The 24,600-nt window shown below is 47.3% G+C and overlaps 1 protein-coding gene and 1 long non-coding RNA gene across 2 annotated transcripts; one reads left to right on the forward strand and one right to left on the reverse strand.

The window, feature by feature from the left end:
* The first annotated feature begins 5,545 nt into the window (after positions 1-5,545).
* LOC103190356 lies at positions 5,546-11,614 on the forward strand. The gene is made up of 3 exons (XR_006085947.1): positions 5,546-5,602; positions 8,524-8,775; positions 11,522-11,614. It is a non-coding gene; the product is annotated as an uncharacterized LOC103190356 (long non-coding RNA).
* Positions 11,615-22,213: 10,599 nt separating this feature from the next.
* LOC121851683 lies at positions 22,214-23,091 on the reverse strand. The gene has a single exon (XM_042345753.1). It carries the CDS (start codon positions 23,089-23,091, stop codon positions 22,288-22,290), a length of 804 nt encoding a protein of 267 aa, XP_042201687.1. The 3' UTR covers positions 22,214-22,287.
* Between the last annotated feature and the right edge of the window lie 1,509 nt (positions 23,092-24,600).

The following is a 24,600-nucleotide window of genomic DNA, read 5'->3' on the forward strand; positions in this document are numbered from 1 at the left end:
AGAGAGAGATACTGAGGCTGTGAGCATCACAATGTCTGTGTAAGAGAGACAGAGTGTGTGTGACTTCAAGTGTGTGACTGAGAGAGAAATTCAGAGTGTGGGATAAGAGATTGTGACTGAAAGAGAGAAGAGAGAGAGAGTGAGAGAGAGACTAGGAATGTGAGTGCCACAGTGTGTGAGAGAGAGGTAGAGGGAGATAAAGACTGAGAGAGTAAAAGAATGACAGAGAGACACACAGCCAGAATGACAAACAGAAAAGCACCTTGTGATGGCCATTGGGCAGTCTGTGAAGCATGTTGAGATGCTCTGATGATGCGATTAGGAAAATGTAAAGCTACAGTCAAACCGCAGAGATCCTGTTTCACAGCTCAAACGCTACTTGTCACCTCTTATTTCAGCTTCACAAATTTGTATATTTTTAGTTTTCCCGTTTTGTTATTTTCCACCAATAAAGTAGAAGCAGAGTTGATGGTGTGTCTGGTGATGCTCAAGGTTAGGTGCAGGTTTCGAGACAGCGTCACGTTTTAGAGTCAGCGTAACGGTCAGGTTATGGTTGAGGGTCAGGTTTAGGGAGAGGGTCAGTATCAGGTTTAGGGTTAGCGAAAGGGTGAGGTGAGCGGGAATCTGGGGGTTGGAAGTTGTTCCAAGTGAGGCTAAATTTATAAAAGACTATAATCCAGGACATCCTATGTGATGGTCTGTGTGAGAATAATAATATCAGTAATAATACAAATAAAAATAACAATTCTTGCCTTTCATCGAGCGCCTTATCACTTCTTTGTCACGTCTCAAAGCTTTTCACAGGATATGCTGTGAAGTAAATTTAATGCATATTTTGTGGCCTTCTTTGCACGACGGAGTGTGTGATGTGGCCTGCCTATCACTGGTTGGCGAGAGCCACATGGGGTGTGTGAGTTATACATTCCTAGATTATTACAGCACTGAAGGAGGCCGATCGTCCCACCGTGCCTGTGCCAGCTCTTTGGAAGAGCTACCCAATTAGCCATGCTCCCCCACTCTTTCCCCGTGGCTTTGCAAATGTTTCATCTTGAATCACGTCAATCCATCCGTTGACTCCGCAAGTATCCATCCAATTCCTTTTTCAAGTATATATCTAATTTCATTTTAAAAGTTGTAATTTAATCTATTTCCGCCACCCTTTCAGACAATGAGTTGCAGATGGTAAAAACTTTCTGTTTCAAATATTTCTGCTTATCTGCTTTCCCCTTTGATTCTTTTGTCAATTATCTTGAATCTGTGTCCTCTGGTTATCAACCCGCCCTCCTGTGGAATTAGTTTATCCCTAACAGTTCTGTAAAAAAACATTTATAATGTTGATCACTAAGTCTGCTCGATGCACACTTAAACTTCTCTACTCCAAGCAGGATAATCCTACTTTCTCTAGTTTCTCCACATAGCTGTAGTCCCTTGACGCTGGTATTATCTTGGTAGATTCCTCTGCACCCTCTCCAAGGCCTTGCTATCCTTCCTAGAGTTGGAGGTCACTGCTTGCATTTAACGTACTACAACTGCAAAGTTTGTCCCCGTGCACACTGGTGATCTGCCCCTTTTTATGCAGCTCAGAAACACAACCCCACCCCCCACTACTCATCATGGGTCGCAATGTTAACAAAACCAACAGAGGCAGAATCACTATTAGCGGAGGTGTGGATGACAGATGTGTTGTATTTCCAGTGAAAGACATCATGAACTGTTCTGCTTTTCTGTGGGCAGTGTAAATAGAGAGTCTCACGTGTGTGTGTCAAAGGGAAGTTGAGCTCAGTGATCGCGGAAAAAAGCTGCACCTGAGATATCCTCTGTATGATTTATCTGCAATTCTGCAGAGAATCCTCACCGTTACCCGACACAGACACAATCCGCCAGGCCTTGTTTCCCAACAGCTCTTCCTCGTCATTAGGATGAAGCCATTGTATTTCTTCCAATTTTATTTCAGTGAGTATTGTACGTAACCCAACACAGAAACGCCGATTGCGTCTTGTTCGACCGTCAACTGTCCTTCAAACGCACATCGGTGCGATGAACGACTCTGGCTTTCCCCGGGTCTACAACATTGCTGTTCTCAGTCAGTATGTCTTACCACAGGCCGTGGAGACCCTCATCCCCGCATTTATCACATCGAGGGTCAACTGTGTAAACTCCCTGCTTGTCGGCCTCCCAAAATCCTACCTCCACAGGTTGAAGAGCATACAGATTTCGGCAGGCCTAGCCGTCTCCCGCACCTGGCTCCGCGAGCGGCTCCCAACCGGGTGCCGGGTTTCGGGGGGTGGTGGGGAGATGGCTGTAACTATTGTCAAACAGAAAGTTTTGGAGGCGCGACTTTGAAAAGCGGAGAGAGCAGACAAGGCTGAGGGATTTTATTCCACAATTTTGAGGCTGAAGGCACTACATATGATGGTGTGGCGGAGGATGCGGTTACAAGAAGGATGTCGTTGCCAGTGGAGAAGCAGCATCGGATCTTGGAGTGGGGTGTGAGGATTTCTTAGAGGTGACAGGGAGCGAATGGATTTGAACAGGAGTTTGAGGTTCTTGAAATCGATCCGTTCGTTAAGTGGAGCCTAAACTGAAGAGTTGTGGGAACGTCTCAATACCCTCCTCATTGGATCCCAGACTGTCCAGCGCCTTGGGAGTTCTGTTCACGTTAAAGGCGCTATTTAAATGTGATTTGTTTTTGTCGCTGCAAGAGAGACGAGCAAATAGAGAGGGGAGGATAGCGAGCAAAGAGGGGAGGACCGACAGTAGGAGAAAGGGGTGAATGGAAAACAGAGAGCAGACGGGATAGAGACGAGATGAGAGAAGAGAGGCGAGATTATAGAAGGGACCCGAAAGGAGTTCAGAATAGAGAGGAAACAGGAAAGATTGGAGAGTAGAATAGTGTGCAGAAAGGGCAGGTGATAAATGAACGATGTGAGGAGAAAGCGGATATAAGAGAGGAGAGACAAGTGCAGAGAGTTTTGAGTGCAGGCGAGGAGAGAGGAGAGAAAAGAGATGAGAATGAAACGACGGAAGAGGAGACGAGAGAGCAGAGAAAATTCCAGATATGTACCAGGCTTTGAGAGAAAATATTGCTGTTTCTCGCTCCCCCACTGTTGCTCGCTAATCTCATTCCCTGCTCTCTCTCTCTCTCTCTGTCTCTCCCTCTATCCTTCTCGTGTCTCGGCTGATGCTCGTTCCCCCATTGGAGCTCTATGCTTATCCCATTCCCTGTCTTCTCCCTCCTCTATGATCGTTGTCATTCCACCCCTGGGGCAATCTTTGCTGATGACATTAAATGGCTGCCTTGTAGTCAAGAATAAAGCATTGATCTTGCAGGAGACTGGGCAGATCAGCTCCATGATTGCTTGATTACTGCACCAATAATTCCTGATATGATATTGTTTTATTTTTCTTGTACAGTGATGTTTCCGGAGAGAAAGACTGTGCAGACTGCAGGTTAGTGATAGAGTCTCACTGACAGAATTTACTGCGGGAGTATTAGCTGAGCTTTCACGCAACATGCCCCGAACCTATGGAACACTTTTCCTCTCTTCCGCAGCCCTGCCTCTTCATTCTCCGTCTTAAGGTGGCGTCTGAAGATCTTCCTATTCGAAAGTGTCAAAGTCACCACCGCCACATGGCTGCCCCGATGTTTGTTAGTGTTTTAGAGCTGTGCACTAAGTGGGGCTGTGCTGGGGGCGAAGGGGACGCCTGTGCCCATGGGCAGCGCTGTGCTCTGGGAGTGTCTGCGTCTGGGGATGTTTGGGCCATGGGGAGTTGCTGTGCTCTTGGGCGTGCCCTCTCCTGGGTTTGAGTTGCTGTGCTTGGAGTGGTGCTGTAGCGGGAATACGGGTAACACTGTGCCTAGAAGTGATGTCTGTGCCCGCTTGGTGGAGCTGTGCCCTACGGGCACCAGTGCCCAGTGGGGGCTGTGCCATGGGTTTCTCTACGCTTAGTAGGGAGCTGTGCCTGCGGTTGTTTGTGTCTTGGTGGCTTTGCCCTTTAGGGAGGGGTGGTTAACTAGGGTTAGGCTGAGCACTTGGAGGGGATGTGCCATCGGGGATGGGCTGTGCCTTGGGTCGTGGTTGTGTCTTGGGGGACGCACAGTGCTTACGGAGCTGATGTGCATTATGGGGTTCTAGGCCTTGTGTTTGCAGCTGTGTCTGTGTGGGGTGCGTTGTGCCCTGGGGGTGGGGTGCGCCCTGTGTGGGTGGTGGGGGAAGGTGGTGGTGGGGGTTGGGGGGGGATGGGTATGGTGTGGGGCTCTACCAGAGGTCGTATTTTTTGTGATAGTGAACTGTTATGCAACCCCCACTAGCCCCGTCCCTCCGCTCCTACGGTGAAATTAACCCTGAAGTGCCTAAGTTTTGAGGCTCTGTCCAGTGTCACGTTGCCTTGTTTATTGTCTAACTCTCTGTGTTTGTGTAAGAACTGTTTAACGTGGTCTGCCACAAACTTGACCTATTAATATACTAAGCAATCGACAATGACTTTGTCTGTATCTGGGTATCCGCCAACATCGCAATAAATTATTGAGCTACCCACAAGGAATTTACCTGAGCAAAAATACCTTGCAAGCGCCAATTCATTGGCACAGTTTCCAGGATATCCTATCGTTGATGAGATATATATATAATAAATTTATTTAATTTAACCGCAATAATGATGTATGCATGGTATTCTGCAGCAAGTTAGCGACGGAGAAAATCAAACTTAGTTCAAGAGAGATACATCGGTATTATTATATTTTGCAACAAGGTAGAAAATGATGGGCATAATTTTTGGTGGGAATCGTTATAAAAATTAATATAATCTAATTAATGCATGATCGTTTAAAAGAAAATAATCTAATATAATCTATGATAGTCTACCATAAAATATAATAACATAAGTTATAATACTACCACAAAGTATAATGTTCAAATATGAAGTGTAATAATCTAAAATAAAATAATATAATAATTTAATGTAAAATAAAGTTTAATAATCTAAACTGTAATAATATAATACAAAATGTAATAACACTATCCTTTGTTTGCGACTGTAGCTGTAACGGGTACAGTTAGTATTCTAAGAACAGATAGTTTTATTGTAATTCCCGAGTAGTGGATTTTGTGTCGCCAGTAGTCACTGCATACATTATAACGATTATTATTGTTGTTGTATTATTTACCACCCAGACACCATCCGGATGTGATAGCCTCGCTGTACATGAATATGTTATTGTATTATCTTGGGTGATCGGAAATCAAACAGGAAACAAACTCTTAATATTGTGTGTGATGTTTTACAGAGAGTGTGTCTATGAGGCTGGTGAATGGCAGTAGCCCGTGTGCCGGGAGAGTGGAGCTGCACCACGATGGTCAATGGGGCACAGTGTATGGCTATGGTTGGAATATGACGGCCGCGGCTGTGGTGTGTAAGGAGTTGGGCTGCGGAGCCGCGCTGTCAGCACCAGGAGGCGCTCACTTTGGCGAAGGCTCGGGTCACATTGTAACATATAATGTTCAGTGCAGAGGGAACGAGTCTGCTCTGAGCGACTGTCCCTCATGGCCCTGGGGTCAATATTCCGCCTCACACTCCTTTGATGCCAGCGTCATCTGCTCAGGTAATTAAATCGGCCTCTGATCAACATGAACAGTGGGTGACCATGGTGCGGAGAGGGTGGTGAGCAAGGTGGTTGAGCACAAGGTGGTGTAGGTTGAGATCCGGTTGAGCACAGTACAGGGTAACACATGGGGCTGTTGAGTCCAGGGGGAGTTAACAAAGTGGTTCATGAGTACCGGGATTGATCACAGAGGGTGTGCACAGCGTGGGCATGGAGCTCAAGGAAGTGAGCCTGGGGAGTGTGCTCAGGGTGTGGTGAGCCCAAGGTGGGTGAGAAAAGTGGTGTTTGAGCAAAAGGATGGGGTGTTTGGGAAAAGTGGGAGTTAAGTATGTGGCGGTGAGAAAAAGGGGTTGAGCATAGGGGATGAGCACGGAGCGGTGGGAGGCAGTACAATAAGTTGCATTGGAGTTGAGCACAGGGTTGGTTGTGAGCTCAAGAGCGGGAGCACTGTGCGTAAGTGCAGCGGGGTAGGGTGGTATCATAGGGCGGGTGAGCACAGACGGGGAATGAGCACATGGAGGTGAGCACAGTGGAAGTGAACACAAGATGCGAGATCAAATGGAATTGTGAGCACAACGTGGGGTAGAGTATTGAGATGGTGCTGAGTAGTTGAGAACAGGGGATGGTAAGCCTAGAGATGGGGTAAGCACATGGATGAGTGAACACTGGGAAGGTTGAGCTCAGCGAGATGAGCACATGGTGGCTCGTGATCTCAGGGATCGAATGAGAACGGAAATGTGCCAGTCCAAGGGAGGGAGACTACAGTGGTGCGATCACATGGGTTTGCGCACGGGGAGATGAGCACATGTGTGGAGAGCAAAGGGGGAAGGGGAGGAGAAGGAGGGTTGAGCAAAGTGCTCTGAACACGGTGGGCGAGCACATATGGCGGGTTAGCAGATGCGGGCTTGTGAGCACAGGGAGTGCGACAGCAAAGTGTGGGGTGTAAGCACCAGTGATGGTGAGCACGGGGTATTCAGCACAAGGTTCATTGAGTACAACGCGTGGGTTTGAGCATAGGAGGCTGAGCACAGGCGTCATATGAGCAAAGGTAGTGGTGAGAAAAGGGAATTGATCAAAATGAGGGTTGAGCAAAGGAGGGGGTGAGCAGAGATCGGCAGATGAGCAGGGCTGGGTAGGTGAGTGTAGGGGGCAGTGTAGGATAGAATGCGCTGAGAATACGGGGTAAACATTGGTGTCGGGTGAGCACAGTGGTGTGTGAGAACACGGGTGAGAGCAAAGCGTTGTTGAGCACAGGGCGGAACACAGTGCAGTAGACCACAGCGTTTCAGCAAAGGAGGGTTGCGCACATAGTGGGTGCGACAGAGGAGGTAGTGCACAGTGTGGTGAGCACATGGGGAATGAGCACAGGGGCCCGGTGAGCATAAGGGGAACACAGTGGTGGTTGCAAAAGCTTGTGAGCACAGGGGGAATGAGCAGAGTGTGTGTGTGCGGGGTGGGGGCGGGCTGGTGAGGTCAATGGGATGTTCGCGAAAGCGGGGTGATAAAATGGGTTTGTTTCCACAGCGCTTGCGGCGAGCAAAGGGTTGGTTGAGAATAGATGCGATCAAAGGATATGGTGAGGACAATGCTGTTGCGCACAGTGGGTTGAGCAAAGGGGCGTATGTGAGTGGGGGTCAGGTGAGCACAAGCTGGTATGTGAACAGGGTAGTGAGCAAAGTGGGGCAGTGAGAAAAATGAAGGGTGAGCTTGGGGAAGATGAGCAATAGGAAGCGTGAGCGCAGGGTTGTTCAGCAAAATTATATTCACTCGAGAACTAAAAACACTACGGAAAAGTGATTCAACTTCGGCTAGCTGGAGCAGATAGGGAAAGTATACAATGGAAAGAAGTGACCTTTGATTCTGCCAAAAAGGGCAGTAAACTGAGGATTGGGAGGGTTGAAAGACCAACAAAGAAAGACGAAGAATCTGTTAAGCATGGAAAAAATGGATTATGAGGGCACACGAGTTAGGACTTTGGGTAATAAAAGGCTGCTTCATAAGATTAGTGCACATTGAATGAAAGGCAACATATTAGAATGGATCGAAAAATGGCTGAGAACAGGGTAGGTGAGCACACGCGAAGGGTGAGAACATAGGATTTCTGAGCACAATACTTGTTGTTGAGCAAAGGTAAGTGGAGGTGAACACAGACTTTTGTGCACAGTTGTTGAGCAAAGGTAAGTGAAGAGCAAAAGAAAATGACTACAGTGGAGGGTGAGCACAGGAGGGCGGGTGAGCACAGCTGGTGAGTGAGCCCACACAAGGGGGGAAATCCGAGGTGAATGTTACGCGGTGAGCTCAGGCTTGTGAGTAAAGGGGAAATGAGCCCAATGGTGAGCACAGAGGATGTGAGCACAGGTATCGTGTGAGCAGAAGGAAGGTTAGAAAAGGAGTTGAGCACAGGGGTGATGGGAAGAGAGGTGTGAGTACAGGCGGCAGGTGAGCACGATGTGGGTGAGAACACGGGATTGAACGCATAGGGGAAGAGCACAATGGATTGATCACAGGATGAGAGCAAACGAAGGCGTGAATTTGATTGGGCTATTGGGTGAGAGCACAAGGTGTGTGTTATCATAGGTGATGATCACAAGTGGAAGTGAATTCTGTTGGGAGAGGCCCAAGGGATTTGAGCGCAAGGGGATGTGCGGCGCTATGCATAGTAGGGTTTATCATAGTGGGGTGAGCATGGTGGGGATGAGCAAACGGAGTCAGCACAGCGAGGTGAGCACAGAGTTTCGTGTACTCACTGATGTGTGTGAGCGCAAGGTGGGAGAAGACAGAGGGAATATTAAATTGGGAGTACCACACCTCCTCTGCTAACACAGTGCTGCACGTCCGCAGCTTGTGATGTTACATATTGTGTTGATGGTATGCATGTTTCAAGTTGTGGGTTATAATATTGTATTGTATGTAATTGGCAGGAGAAAAAAACCCCAGACTGGTGAACGGAAGCAGCCACTGTGCGGGGAGAGTAGAGCTGTACACCATGGACAATTGGGGGACAGTTTGTGGCGAGACGCTGAACATGGAAATGGCAGGAAATATTTGTAAATATTTGGGATGTGGATTTGCTGTGTCAGCCTCAGGTGACGCTCACTTTGGGGAAGGATCGGGGCCTGTAGTTGGTCGGCCTGACTGCGGACACGGAAAAGACGGTGGCATATTGTGCTCAGGTACAGACAACAACAAGTTTTATTCACACAGCTTGCGGAGGGTGAGCACAAGGCTGTGAGAGGGAGCACAGAAAGTGAGAGTGAGCGCAGTGGAGTGAGTGGGTTGAGCACAGGGAAGTAAATGTGAGCATATTGGATGGGTAAGCACAATTGCGGGAGTACATGGTGGTGATGCTAGTACAGGGGTTAAGTGTAGGCACGAGGGGTGAGCATGGGTGAGTGAGTGTGAGCAAGCTGGGCGGGTAAGCACAGTGGCGTGATCATTGGGGGTGTGTGCACAGGATGAATGAACGCGAAATGGTTCTCATGATATGCGGGCAGGACGGTGGGAGGGCTGAGCACAGGGTGAGGAGCTCAGCACAGGGCAATAGTCGAGCAAAAGGGAAGGGGCTGGACACAGGGGCTGTAAATTATCTGGTTCTATAGACTCGTGACTGTATAAAGACAAACAGTAATGATTCTCATATCGTTACACCAACAAAATGTGACCCACGCCGCTCCCCTCACAAACACGTCCCAAGGGTCTTTATGTGAAGTTCCCGACCGCAGATGTTTCCTGACATCAGTTGTTTCCCTGCCGGGAAGAGATCATTAAAACCACGCCCAATAATAAAAATAAAGATGGAGTTCAGCAAAGTTCACGCAGACAGTCGTGAAATGAATGATTAACTTTATTTGGGGGATTGTCGGCCAAGTAACCAGGAAAAAAATCCATTCTGATTTCGAATACTGCCGTGAGGTTTGTTATCTCCACCTGAAAAGGCATAGAAGGGAACAGTCACACCGAGCTCCGACTAACTCCGAGCTCACACTGACCCCGAGCTCACACTGACCCCGTGCTCACACCGACTCTTAGCTCACACTGATCCCGAGCTTACACTGACCCCGAGCTCACACTCATTCTCAGCTCACACTGACCCCGAGCTTACACTGACCCCGAGCTCACACTGACCCCGTGCTCACACTGACCCCGAGCTCACACTGACTCTGAGCTCACACTGACCCCGAGCTTACACTGACCCCGAGCTCACACTCATTCTCAGCTCACACTAACCCCGAGCGCACACTGACACTCAACTCACACAGACCCCGAGTGCACACTGACTCTCAGCTCACACAGACCCGCAACTCACACAGACCCCGAGTCACACTGACCCCGGGCTCACACTAAACACGAGCTCACACTGACATAGAGGTCCCGCTGAACCCCAGGTCAAAGACAATGACAACAACAAAAGCGTTTACCTATCAGGTGCCCTCCAAACACGGTAGCGTCTCAGAGCGTTTCACTGTGACGGAGATTGACTCGGAGCCGGTGGAAGGGATGGGGGGAGGTGGCCGAAAGCATGGTCGAAGAGGGAAGTGTTCAGTCGGGACTTCAAAGTGCGAAGAGTGGCGGAAGGCGGAGAGACTAATGGACAGTGTTCCAGAATTGGTTCTGTTGGGATTGTGGTTGGGGGAGTGAGGAGGATGTAGAGGTCGGGAGGTGCCAGGGCGTGAACGGATTTGAACACGAGAATGAGGATCTTCAAATAGATTTTTTAATTACAGCAGAAGCCCAGGCATCCAAAGAAGAACCGTTTTAATAACAGTCCACAATTATGCCCAGTATTGGACCTCAGACAAACGGTTTCATTGTTGATGGTTGATGTCATTGTCAACACTAATGCTCACTGTTGCAGCACAAATCAGTGATCACAGATACCCCCACCCCCTACCTCGCCCCACCGTGCTCACGTCTTCCGACACCTTCCCCCCTATAAACATCTATCTCCTGCGAAGTTATCACTTTCTCTACGCTTTAAGCAGTGAATCCCACCACCACACTCCCCTCACTGTGAACGCATTACTCCTAAATTCTCTGGTAAATCACCTGCTTGTGATCTTATGCTGTTTTATTAAACACGTCTGAAGTTCGCACGAGAAGTTCAGATTGAAATCCCGACCTCCCTGGCCATACCGCTCAAAGCCGGCGCTTCCCCCTTCTGTGAAAGAAATACTTGCCGAGGTCTCCCCGCCCGCCGTTCCTCACATTTCCATGTGTGGTAAGAGCTCAGTAAAATCTCACATAATAACGTCTTTGAATTTTGATAATTTAGAGTAGCTCCTTTTATAAATGCTCATTAAACCATCGATCACATTTCCATGTGCTCTCTTGGTGTTGTCTGGAGTATTTGACACGGGCGGAAACCCATCCCAGCAATGAAACAGTTTCCAAACCCAAACAACTCCCGATCAATACCCACACGGCAGGTCTTGTCCAACGAGTAGCATCTGAGCCTCGCAAACTGACTTGTAGTATTAAAGCCAATTTAGGAGAATCCCGGCTCCCATTGATCGATGTGTTCCTCAACCTCTTGCCGATCAGCCAGGCTGGAATGGGTTTTCATCAGCAGTACCCTGGAATACTGTGGACCAGCCTCACTCAGGGACCTGACTCGAGACAACCATTAAGGTTGGAATCGATTCAGGTCTTCCACAGCTTATCAGGTCACCAGCTCAGCCCGTGAAGATACCCTGCATAGCACACCTTCCCCGGATTCATGGGGCGAGAAGCTTGACTCGTGAGGGCAGACTGATGGAACTTGGGCTATTTTCATTGGAACAGAGAAAATATTACTTTTTTTGTGGCACTTTCGCGTTCGGAGGAGATGAAACCTAAGTTTCTTCTTTAAAATGATGAGTAATTTCGACATATTAGACTATTTAATTGGATAAATAACTATTTGTCCATTTTCCTCTCTAGCAAACCGGACCAGGGTGCAAACGATAGGACTGGCTTTCGGGATTGTCAGTGCTTTAGTGATCACTGTGCTTATATTGGGATTCTGTGTGTACAAGAAAGGTATGTGGCCATTAATGTAACTAAATATAGCAAATGCTAAATTAATAAAAGTGCAGCCCAGCAATGGAGCTAACCACTGTGTATGCTTTGCTGCTGTGTCAATGTTATGCGATCTGGGATGCTACGCTGCTTGCGGGCCGCGACGTCAATGCAAGTTGTTGTTGTTTTTATTGTGAACATTTGGAAATGGCACAAAACAAAATCGCTAACAAACCATTATTCAGCAATTACAAACTCCATTATTACCAGGAGACAGTTGACAGCATTACGCTTGCTGAGCCAGACACACGTGTTTGCTTTTATGTTAAAATAAAATGCAATGGGCCATTGGATACTGTACTTGGAATACGTGGCAATATTGAGGTTTACAGGCTGTAGTCTTCTTTGTTCTTGACTTTTTCTTTGAGAGCATTTTAACGTTAGTCAGTATTGAATCTACTGTGATTTAACAGTGTTGGTTTAATACTAATTTCTTCAGTTTGTACCACCGTTGAAAACATTAAACTAATTTCCTCTCTGCATCATCATGTGAACGTTAAAGAACCCATGGCCTTGTTCAAAAAGTAAAGGGAGATTTTCTCGGTTTCCTGGCCAGCAACTGCACAAAAAAAATTGACCATTCACTCCGTGGCTGTTTATGGGAAACTACTGTGTGCAATTGGATGCCGTATTTCATTTCCAAAATGCACATTTATTCCACTTCATGCAAGTCCTCTGAAGCTCATTGAAACATCTCGACAAGATAATAAGACGCTGTATCAAATTCAAGAAATATAATTTTTATTTTATCTTGGGCCAAAACAAGGAAGGATAAAATAAGAAACGTTGTCCTGTTACTCTGCATCGAAAATCAAATCATATTCTACAACCGTTACCACGATATGTTTCACAGCACAATATCATAATTTTAAATAATAGAAAAATAATAAATTATAACAATTATTTACATTGCGTTACACTGAATAGTAATGATAATTTTAGGCACGGTTGTAGAGATTGTTCTTGGACCGTGAAGGGTGTGAGCGACGGGTATATCAGAATGAATCCAGGATGAATGTCCGGATAGCGGGGATAGAGTGGCTGAAATCTCGTCCAACGATGACATGTGTGCGCTGTGACGGCCGGTTTAGTTGCACATGACAACGATTGCCTGCAAAGGGCTTTAAGTCTGATGAAAGGGAAGGATTATTATTTCTCCCCGTTGTGTCTTTGCTGCTGCTCATTCAAGAACTGCAATCTAATACCATCGCCTGATCCTCCACATCGTGTCTGTGCTCGCTCTACGACAGATCGGCAGGACCTGGAACCCCACTCAACTTTTGTTAACCCTGCAGGAGAAAGCAATGATGTGCAGAGTGGCTGCAACTCGACAGGAAGAGCGAAAGCTTGACAGACAGATCTCTGAAACGCAAAATATGCATTGAGTCCCTGGTTGGACACCAAAGCTTATCCCAGTGCACGCCATGAAGTTCCCAAACCCTGATCCTCTCCAACCAGTGCCTAATTTTCATGGTGATTAGGGTGGCAGAGATACTACACATTCAATAAAATATATTAGCGTATACAGCATAGAAACAGGCCATTCGGCCCAACTGGTCTACGCCGGTGCTTATCCAGCGCATGAGCTTCTTCATGCCCTTCCTCAACTAAGTCTTCTAGCATAGCCCTCTAAGTCATTCATTAGAACCACGGGAATTGGCTTCACCTATACTCATTGTCACGTGTCAATACTCGTGAACACGTTAGTGGGTTTCCACACAAGTCAGACAATTGACATCCGCCTCGAACCCCGCCCGACATAGACATAATTGCACGAGGTCACCTTCTCACCCGCTTCCCCCTCCCCATCCGGTCTGTCACGCACTTGTCTGAATTTCAGTGGCTTCCAGTGTTCTCTGCAGATGACTTGTTAAACTGAGGTCCTGTGTGCCTGTTCAGGTGGGCATTAAAGATAAAAGAAAACTAATCACCCCCCGAGTCCTTGCTGACAATCCCAGAAACGAAATTGGTCATTCAATTTATGGCTAATTGTGGGGCTCTTGGGTGCAATTGCATGCCGTGTTTTTCTCACAAATTAACAGTCGTTTACTATACCGTTAATCCTGTGAAGCACTTTAGGACGTCTCGACCTGATAATGTGTTATTTCTTATGCAAAAATTGTTAATATATTACTGTTTTTTCTAAAAACTATCATTGTCATGAACAATTCTTCACCGTTAATATCATTGATAATATTGCTATATAACAATGTCTGTTTATGAAACGTGCTGATGGTTAAATCCAGTTTGTGTTTGTTTCAGACGTGATGGTGCAAATGCCTCCACATTCGATTCCTGATGTGATGAGTAGTGACAGCATCATTTTCCGAAGACGTTAAAAGCGCAATATCAATTTCAACCATTATTATCATTGTTTCGGCCCGATCAGCTCTGTCCCTGTGTCAGCCCAGCTCGGGCCTTGTGACAGACTAACTCACGCCACGTAAAAGCCCGACTCACGCCATGTAACAGACCGACTCACGCCATGTAACAGCCCGACTCACGCTCTGTAACTGGCTCAGCGCCGTTTCACACCAGGTCAGTCCCATTGTCTGCCAAGATCAGCTCAGGCTCTGCGTCAGCCTGGCTCAGAATTGATTAATCCCAGATGGCTCCCCCAGTCTATCCAGTTTTAGCTGTGGAACAGAGCAGCCACGATCTAAATAAATGAAGGAACATTTTCGAAGGTCTGAACGGACACTTCCTGTTCTTTTTTTCTTTGTTCCAATGTCAGCGCAGCTCAGCAATGAGTAAGCCCATCTTAGGCCCTGTATCATCCCAGTTCAGCCCAGTTTAGGACCTGTATCAGCCAAGCTCGGGACCTGTATGAGCCCAGATCCGCACAGTAATAACTCAGATGCTGTCAACTCAGACCTTTTGTCAGCCCAGGGCAGGCGCTGTATCAGCTCAGATCAGCCCAGCTCAGCCATGTAAACAGGCCAGCTCATGTTAAGTGTCAGTCCATCGCAACCACGTGCCTGCCCTGCTCAACGCTGTGTCAGCCCAGCACAGCTCTATTGACAGGCCAAGCGCAGATCCTGTGGCAGCAATGGTCATCCATGTTTCAGCCCAGCTTAGGAATTCTGTCAGCACCACTTAGCCCTGTGACAGCCCAGCTCAGTAACTGTGTCAGCCTAGCTCAGCCAAGCTCACGATATGTGGCAGGAGGGTTCCGCCCTTTGGCATCCCTGCTGAGACCTGTGTGAGCTCAGCTCAGCCTCGTGTTAACCCAGCTCAGCCAAGCTCAGGTACCGTGTCAACCGCATTCAGCCCTGTGTCAACGCAGCTGAGCGCTACGTCAACTCACCCCAAACCTGTATAACACCAGTTCAAAACTGTGTCACACCAGCTCATCCCTGGGTCAGCCAGGGTCAACCAATGTCAGTGCAGCTCACTCCCTGTTGCAGCCTGGCTTAGCCCAGCTAAGCTCTGTGTCAGCTCAGAACCTGCGCAATCTCAAACTGGTTCAGCAATATTTCAGACCAGCTCATTACCTGTGTCCGTCCATCACAGTTGTGTGTCACTCCAGCCTAAACTCTACTTGCACTACTTCTGCCGAGTTCACATCATTTCATCAAACATCCTATCCAGCTGTACTTCCACCCGCGGAGATCCTGAAGCAGCCGTCAAGCTGCTACATGATCACCTCTCCTCTCTATTTATCTCACTCGTCCCCTGAAATCAATTACCGCCTACAAATTCACCCGAATCCCCTGGTACAACAACCATCTCGCCGCCTAAAACTCCAAACCCGGCTGCTCGAGCGCAGATGGTAAAAAACTGTCCTGAAAATTCAACAGTACTGCTCATCCCAACTCAAGTCCTGTGTCAGCCGTTGTCATCACAGCTCAGACTCCATGTTAGCCCCGTGCAGCCCACCTCAAACACGTCAGCCACTTCAGCCATGTGACAGCCCAGCTCATTTCTTTATCAGTCCAGCTCAGGCCCTCTGTTAGTCCAGCTTAGGCGCTGTGTTTGCCCAGGTAAGCCCAGTTCAGACTAGCTCATGCACTGTCAGCTGAGGTGATGCCTATGGTAGCGCAGCTCACGCCAAGTGTCAGCTCAGGCCTTGTTGCAACATGGCTTAGACCAACTCAGTTCTGTGTCAGCCCAGCCCACAAAATATATCAAACTGTCGCAGCAGTGCATCAGCCCAAATCAGCACTGCTTCGTCTCAGCTCAGGTCAACTCAGGAACCGTGTCAACCCAGCTAAAACCGAATGTCAGCCCTTCTTAGCACAGCTCATCCCACTATAAGATTAGCTCAGCCCAGCACAGCCCTTTTGACAGCCCGGCTCAGCAACTGTGTCATCCCAGCTCTGTCCCTTTGTCAGGCCGGATTAGTCCTCTGTAAGCCTAGGTCAGCCCAGTTTAGCAATATTGAGACCCCAGCTCAGCAGTGTTGACAGCCAAGTTCAGGCCTGACCCAGAGCTGCTCAGGCTGTGTGTTAGCGCAGTTCTAGGCCTTTGACAGCCCAGCTGAGCACTATGTCAGCCCAGCTCAGCCATGAGTCAGCCCAGCTCAGGCCCTTTGTCAGCACAGCTCAGACATGTGTAAACCCACCTCAGGACTTGTTTAATCCCAGCGCAACTCTGCAACAGCTCAGCTGAGCTTAGCCGTGTGTCAGCCCAGAGAAGCCGAGTTCAGGCGCTGTGTCAGCCCAGTTCTCTATGTGAGGCTCTATGTGAGCTAAGCTCAGCCCAGCACAGTTTCTGCGTCAGCGTGGCTCAGACCAGCTCATACTCTATGTCTGCGCAACTCAGCATTGTATCATTCCTGCTCAACCGTATGTCAGCCACGCTTAGCCCTGTCTCAGCCCAGCTCGGAACCCGTGTCAACCCAGCTGAGCACTGTGTTAGCCCAGCTCAAATTTGTGTCAGACCAGCTCAAACCTGCATCAGACACGCTCGGCCCTGTGACAACCCAGTTCATACATATGTCAGCGCAGCTCACGTTCTGTTGCAGCCTACCTCATCCCAGCTGATTTCTGTGTCACACCAGCTCAGCCCTGCTCAGCCCTTGTTGACAGCCCAGTTCAGGCATTTGTTTGATCCCATCTCAGCTCAGTTCTGCAACAGATCAGCCGAACTTAGCTTTGCCTCAGCCCAAAGAGGCGCAGATCATTCCCTGTTTCAGTCCAGCACAGCGTCTGAGACTGTACACTGTGTACTATGTACACTGGCCCTGTGTCAGCACAGCTTAACCCTGTGTCAGCCCAGTTCAGCCCAGCTCAGCCCTGTATCACTCCAGCTCAGCACTGTGTCAGTCCAGCTAAGCGCTTTGACAACATACCCCTGAGCCAGAAGTGGGTGAATTTATCGCGTGTGTCGCGTGTGGCAATACTGAAATAGAGAAGAGAGATTCTTTCGGCATGGGTCCACATTGGTCGCTCACTTCATAAAAATAATAATAAATCTTGCATTTGGTGTGACTCCTTTTACATCAGGATGTTGTCACTGTGCGATTCAGAGAAGTTACTATATACTGGAGCGACTGTGCGTTTCTGGGCGTTACTGTGCACAATTTGGCTGCTTCATTTGGTTGTAAAGATAATAGATTTAATGCTAAGTGCATGTATGTATCACACCTACACACAAAGACACAGAAACTATGTGCTGGAGTCTCCCAGGTGCGGTGGGGAGGAGCCGTATGGGGTATTAGCAGGTACACTGACTGTTGCCCTGTTTGCAGGACGCTGATGAAACGTACACCAACCTGACGTTACGAAACAGGAGAGAGAATGGCTGTAAAATTGGTGTGGAAGATGATCCAATCTATGCCAATACCAGCTGCACATAAGTCGTGTACTCGCTGAGCGTGCAAGCGGGGAGAGACATTGAGAGCGACAGCGAAGGCGAGGTTTTGAGAGGGAAATGATAGAGACAGAGAGTGACTGGGAGAGAGTGTGCGTGAGTGAGTGTATGACAGAGAGGGGTGAGAGATTAAGTAATTGAGAGAGAGAGAGAGAGAGAGAGAGAGGATCAGGCAGAGAGGGAGAGAGCGAAATAAGGATAGTGAGGGGACCTAAGCATGAAACGTGTCGTGCAGCTTACTCACTTCCCCCCATCCCATTTGACCCACATCACCATTTTACCCCACATTCTGAAGCTCCATTGCTGGAGCTGCACGGTATCCCTGCGTCTCGCTTTCTAACCACGTCAAAACTAAACTAATATAAAATCAAATGTCATTGGGAATATTCAGCGGGTCAGGACAGACCTATGCAGAGAGGAAAGTGAGTTAGTGTTTCAGATCGATGACCTTTTTGTCAGACTTAGCTGTTTGATTGCGCTTTCACTCAGCTTTTACCCTCCCCACCCCACCTCCTTCAGCTTCCAGTCTCATGTTAGTGGTCATTCCGCCGTGTCGAGCGCTTCAAGACATCCTTCCGATTTGAAAAGTCTCTTCGTAAATGTTACGTTTCTGGAAGGGAAACACTAACGTAATCCATATTGCACAAGTACTTGGAAAGTTTGCCAGGCAGTGCACTAAATAGCATCATCTGCGGTTTGGATATTTTTATTCAAGAAGGTGAGCGAAAGCTCTGTATATTCAGAAAGGCAGTACATTTGGGAATGCTACTCCTTATATTGGCTTTAATTGGTTAGCCAGAATGCATTCATCCAGTGAGAGAGTTCACATTGAATTCCAATAAATGGGAATTCCCATGTTTAGGTCGGTTGCACAGAAGATTCATGGTTTAGCTTGGATACTTCCAATCGTTATTAGTTCCACGTTAAGACACAGCTGAGCAAAAGAAAAAAGTAGTGAGCCATGCATACACTGCAGTTCACTACAATATGAACTGAGGCGGACGGTGTGTCTCATTAGTAAAGTGCCCCCAGTGCTGAGGGTGGCGCCGTGTGTATGTGTATGTGTGTCAGAGGCTGTAATGCGTCCAGTATTGTTGCTGGCACTGTGTGCGTGTGTGTATGTCAGTGTGAGATAGCCTGTAATGTGCCCCCAGGGTTGAGGGTGGCAATGTGTTTGTATGTGTGACAGAGGCTGTAGTGTTCCTCTAATGCTGGGTATGGCATTGTTTGTGTGTGTGAGTGTGAGAATTCCTGTGCTGAGAGTGGCGCTGTGTGTAGGAGAAGCTGCACATTGGCTTCAGTACCAAGAGAGACGCTCTGTGTGCATAATGTGCATAAGAAGCTGTAATGTGCCTTCAGTGTTGAGGATGAGGCTGTATGTGTGTTTGTGTGTGATTGTGTGTTTGTGTCTGTGTGAGGGAGAGAGAGAAAGAGAGGCTCTAATGTGCCCGCAGTGGTGAGCGTGGCGCTGTGCTAGTGTGTGAATCGCTGCAATGTGTCCCCAGTGCTGAGGATGGCGTTGTACGCATATGTGTGTAAGACGCTGGAATGTGCTTGCAAGATGAGTGCTCCAACCACCAAGCTGCAGGACCCCACAATTTCATGCTGAGATGTATTCTCTACGGAAAGATCGTAGGGAGTTCCTGTTACATATCGAGGGCTGAAACCTGCGCGTGTTGGATGGCGAAGTAGCAACGGTTGATGATCCCCCTCAAGGTGAATATATGCAGCGTCTCCTTGGAGCTAAACTGGGATGCTAGAATGGAATCTGCCCCTGTGTCGGCTCAAGGCCGGTTCCTGAGCAAGGCGGGTTCCCAGTATATCAGGACACTGCTCATGAGAACACATCCCATCGTGGTTCATCGACAGGACCTGAAAGCACCGACCAGTCACTGGTGGCACCGAGTCATCACACTCAGCTCCTGGTAAACCTGCGAGCCAAAGCCGCAATGGGTAGGGTTGTACCAGATGGACAATGTTACGACATACGATATGTTATTTCTTCCCGTCGATATGTCACGTGGATTGTTAACAAGCGAAAAAGTTGTCAAAATAGCAGTGATACGTTAAGCAGTCAAACGTTTGTTTTTAATAGCATTAATATGTTAAGTTGTAATTCACACAGGCTGGTCAGATGGATAGCAGACCAAGAAGTTATCAGTTGCTCTGCCACTGGGCAAGTCATTGTGATTTTATTTTGAACCGCTGTGCTTTATAGAGATATTGAAGAACACGTAACAAATATCATAGCGGAAACATGCACGGGAAAAGGGACAACGCTTGTGCAAAGAAACAAGCTGTTAGCACTATAAACGATGACCCCGGACTAGATCCCGAACAGCAGTACCAGCACGAGAGCGGGAGAGATGCAGATCTGAGCGACATGTCAGGCTGCTGTTCAGGCTCAACAACCGGTTAATACGGCTTCGTGTCTGTAATTTTCTTCTTGGTGTTATATTCATGTTCCCACTTATGTTACAATAAACCGTGTTACACCCAATTGGGATTGTCAGGTCGTTCATTCTTTACCATGCCTCAATCAGGGAAGCCTCTCAAATACTGGCAATAAGCAGCGGGAAATTTGGACGTACAAACAACGATATCAATGGTTTGTTTTAGCCAGTTAGCTTCCAACAGTTATCCCAATGCACATCTGGGGTCCTCTAGCCTTGGATCTTGCTAACCTGCGCCTAATATTTTCCGGAATTAGGTAAGCAGGGTGTGTCCCTCAAAGGGAGAGAGTGCACATTGCATTCCAACTTATGGAGTCTTGCTGCTCAGTGGTTAGACTGCTCACCTCGCAAGAGAGAAACCTGGATTTGATTCCAGGCAGGTCGAAATTTTAGACAAGATTCCTTACTCTACACGACTGTTTACATAGCAGTAAGTAGGTGACTGCTACTTATTGAATACCACGGTAACCATCTCTGATTCTGCAAATCTGGGTTGAATCAATAAACAAATAAAATATTCAGTTAAGGATAGATCTAGCAGGTGGCTTTGGACAGGTTTCCCTAATGCAGCTGTTAACACGTTCATGTCACACACGAAATGTTCCAAGTTAAAAATCTGGCCGGAAACATAGTTTTCTTTATTTTGGTGTTCCCCTGCATTAGTTTTTAGCACTGATTCAGAAGGTTGCCGTTTCATGACTCGTGTATGGGCTGGCACTCCAATATAATATGAGCAATTCTCCAATACCATCTTCTTTCCTGGGTGGAAGCAAGCAGTGGTTAACGCAGCTTGGCCATAGCAAAGCCTTGTTTAACCATTGTCTGCGTTTGGGTACTCCTGAAGTTTGATTAAACAATACCTCATAACTCACAATTTAAATCACTTACGGTCATGGAGATGCCACTTACCTCCTGGGACAATGCAGTTCGTATTGGATATAAGGGCTTTGAAAGGGCGTTTGAGAGAGTGCTACATGATAGAATTGTTAGAAAAGTTGAAGCCCATGGGAGCTACGAGAGAAGACAAAAATAATAACCCGTTTATACTTACACGTTTAAAACACCCACTTCTTGAAATCAATTTCAATTATTTAATGGACACAGGCATATATTTTGACGGAAAATCCAAGTCTTAAGTTACGTATGATTCTATTACATAAAATGCTCGCAATTAATGGTTTGAGTAGAGGGAGTTTACCCCCACATTTATTACAAGAACCTCCAAGGTACAACTCTGCTGTCCGCCAAAAAAGGTAGTGTTTCATCCACTTGTGCCTGTTATCTTACACTCACACTATACACATTAACGCAGACTATCAGGTTAAATGTAAATCAAGCCTCTTTCTGACAACGAAATCATTTAACAGTTCCTGGTAGATTTCGGTTGTAAATGACCGAAAGAATAACATGCAACAAACAAAGGTAACATTGCAACGTAAACCATTCTTAATTCAAATGAGTATTCAATTGAGTTTGCTCTTCTCTGTCCTGACGTCACCAATGTCAGGAGTGTGACCTAAGGCGTGGTCCAAGAGGAGTTTTTGATACCTTCATGTAGACAAAGCAGAGATGTTGTGGAAGGTAGGATTTGAACCACTCAAGGACAGGAACACGAATGTTGAGATGAGAGAGGAGAGGCGGTGGAGGAAGGTACAATGGCCAACAATACTAACGGCAACAGGGCAGTTTCTATGAGCAGCGTGGAAACTCACTTCTAGGTGATCGTTCAGGGAGTGGCGGGAGAGGGAGAAGAGAAACTGGCAAACAACGTAACTTTCAAGGACCTTGGAAAGGAAAGGAAGGTTGGGAGATGGGGCAGTGATTTGAGAGCACCGAAGATATCGGTATATGTCTGTTAATATCAGTAAAATCTGATACTGACAGGAAGTACCTCTACAGTAATCACCCTTGGATATGTTATAGCACTGTACCACGTCTTTGATCATTTCGCGGGATAATATGTGAAGTGTAGTGGCGTCTGTTTCGTGGGTGAAACGTGACAGGCAATTTGCAAAAGGAATTTGCGTATCGTTTCGCCTCACAAAGGAATCGAACCCTGTTCCTCTTGTTTGTGCGGCGAGGACATTAACCTCTAAGCTTCCGTTCTCTGTAATAATAACAATGTGCTCATTGAATCCACGAATATTTGTGTGACTTCGCTGTCCACAATTGGCTGCCGCGATCAACCACAAAACTCACAATCGCTACACTTTACACGATATTCCGTGAATCGCTCTGTGACCGCTTGAACTCGGTGCTTAAGCACTCTACAAAGACAAGGATGCTTACCGTAAGTGGGCAGGTTTCCTTACTTGCACACACGCTATTCATCAATTAATGGACCTCAAGGCTACCTAGGCCTCAGAACGTGTGTGGGCCCCAAGCTGCATCTCCAAGGCATATCAACAGCAGGAAAAACAACAACAAAAACAAGATGACATTTGAACAGCGCGTTTCACTTCGGGAGGATTTCCTGGATTGAGAGGGAGTATCGGAGGCCTTTAGCATAAACAAAGCTCTTCCACCATCTGGGATGAGATCGGGGTATGTCTCCCAAGAAACGGAAGCCCAATTTGCCATACAATTTGGAGCATCTCGCCGGGTGTGAAAGGTGTCTAGATAGACATCGATATAACCGGAATTGCGTGCGTGACGGAGCGCGGTTTGGGCCAGAAGTTGTCCCACACCTAATCTGCGCCAGGAGACATTCACATAGAATGAACAGAACCAGCAAACACGAGGGGAAGGGGAGTGAGTGCGATTATCGGCCTCAATGGCCACAGAACCCACTACTTTGCCCCCAATGCAACCCACCCACACCGACCGGCCTGGCCGGATCTCCAGGTCCCCCGACAAGAGCTCCTGCATGAATTGCCAGTGGAAACGGCGCGTGGTGGCCCAAACGGCTAAGGAATAGGCCCCGGAAGCCAGGATGGCCGCCAAGATGGCCGACAGAATGTCCGCACTGTACGAGGTGATGAGTGAAGTGAAAGTGGCGATTAGCAAGAGGTGCAATGAGCCACCGGGCGAACACATAGCCACACGGAAGGATGGACAGATGTTTTCGGTCACTCCATCTCGTATCAGAGTGTGGATGGCGGAGGCAGAGAACGGATGGATGATGACAGAGGAAGAGAGGGAGGGGGGGGTATCTGGCAAAGGCATGTGGTGAGAGGAGCAAGAAAGGGAATAAAGAAGACAAAGCGGAAGGCACAGGATCCTGGAAAAGAGAATAGACAAGTGTTAGTAACACTGTGTGTCTCTCTCGCTCTGTCTCTCTGCCAAACTGTCGTGCTTTCTGTGACACCCTCTCGGTGTCTCGCTCACTGTCCCACTCTTTCTTTCTCACTTGCTCACTCCCACTCTGTCTTTTTGTTTCTTTCTCACCCTATGATATTCTCTCTCTAATTCTCTCTCTCTCTCACTCTCTCTCTAATTCTCTCTCTCTCTCTAATTGTCTCTCTGACTCTCTGCCTGTCTGCCTGTCGGTTGACTATCAAGCTGCTTCCTTCTTACTGAAAGTAAAAGAAAGTCGTGTGTGTGTAGTAATGGAATATGCCAAAGCTTTTGCCCTGTCCGGCAATCAAACCCATGTCATCTCGCGAGTAAGGCAGGTGATCTAAACAATATGACTGCATAACGATAAGCTAGTGTAGTGACTGTGTGTGCGATACATTCCCCATGACAGGCTAGTATCGTGCCTGTGTTTGTTGCCCATAGGAGGCCAGTAAGTGACTGTGTGTACTGCAATGCCCGCAGGCGGCTCGTGTAATGACTGTGTCTGGTACGCTTCCCATAGCAATTCTCAACAACAATTGCCTGAATTCCTAACAAGCGGTTTTGGTTAATGGCCAAATTTTCGAAACTGTGTTTTCTGAAGTTCGTAAGAAACAGCGGAAGTTAAAATGTTACACCATCACAGATACACAAAGCCAAAGGACTAACTGTCTAACATTACACTTAATACTGATTTCTGGATACCATTTATCTGTCTCAAGCCTCCCAATTCTTAGCCTGATTGATCCAGGTATCAATCATCTTTTCCCTCCCCACCACCGGCAGCTTCCACCACCGGCAGCTCCCAGCTTCAGTCCAAGCAACAAACATAATGCTGCAAATTTGAACTAATTTTACCCAATTTGACACATAGATTATCGAATTATCGAGAATATGTGTTCTCAGGGTTGAGTTGTTTACTTAAAAGTATATTTTCCTAACTGTGCAGAAGTGCAGGAGCCTCTGATAATCCACAAAACAAAACGAACGGCCCGTCCTAAACAAATAATTAGTTTTCTTATTGAATGATGCTAAAAAGGCAGTGTTTACACTTGTTGCAGAACATCTATCGATATTCACACATCTTCATTATTTACCTAACATACACATATCTAAATGATCATCAACATTATGGTCAGTTGTATAGAGACCAGACATGTTATAATGAGATCAGGTCAGTTATACAGACACTAGGCCTTTTAAACACAGTCCAAGACTGTTATTCAGTGACCAGGCCCATCATACACATATCTAAATGATCATGACCAATACGGTCAGCTATATAGAGACCAGGCATCTTATACAGAGAACAGGCTTGTTATAGGGAGACCACGCCTGTTATACAGAGAAAAGGATTGTTATACAGAGAACAAGCCTGCTACAGGGAGACCGGAACTG

This window comes from Callorhinchus milii, unplaced genomic scaffold, assembly GCF_018977255.1.
Source record: "Callorhinchus milii isolate IMCB2004 unplaced genomic scaffold, IMCB_Cmil_1.0 Scaffold89, whole genome shotgun sequence".
Taxonomy (NCBI): Eukaryota; Metazoa; Chordata; class Chondrichthyes; order Chimaeriformes; family Callorhinchidae; genus Callorhinchus; species Callorhinchus milii.

Bases quoted from the DNA above. Each gene is read 5' to 3' on its own strand.
- LOC121851683 (XM_042345753.1), bottom strand. From the start codon at position 23,091: ATGCCTTTGCCAGATACCCCCCCCTCCCTCTCTTCCTCTGTCATCATC.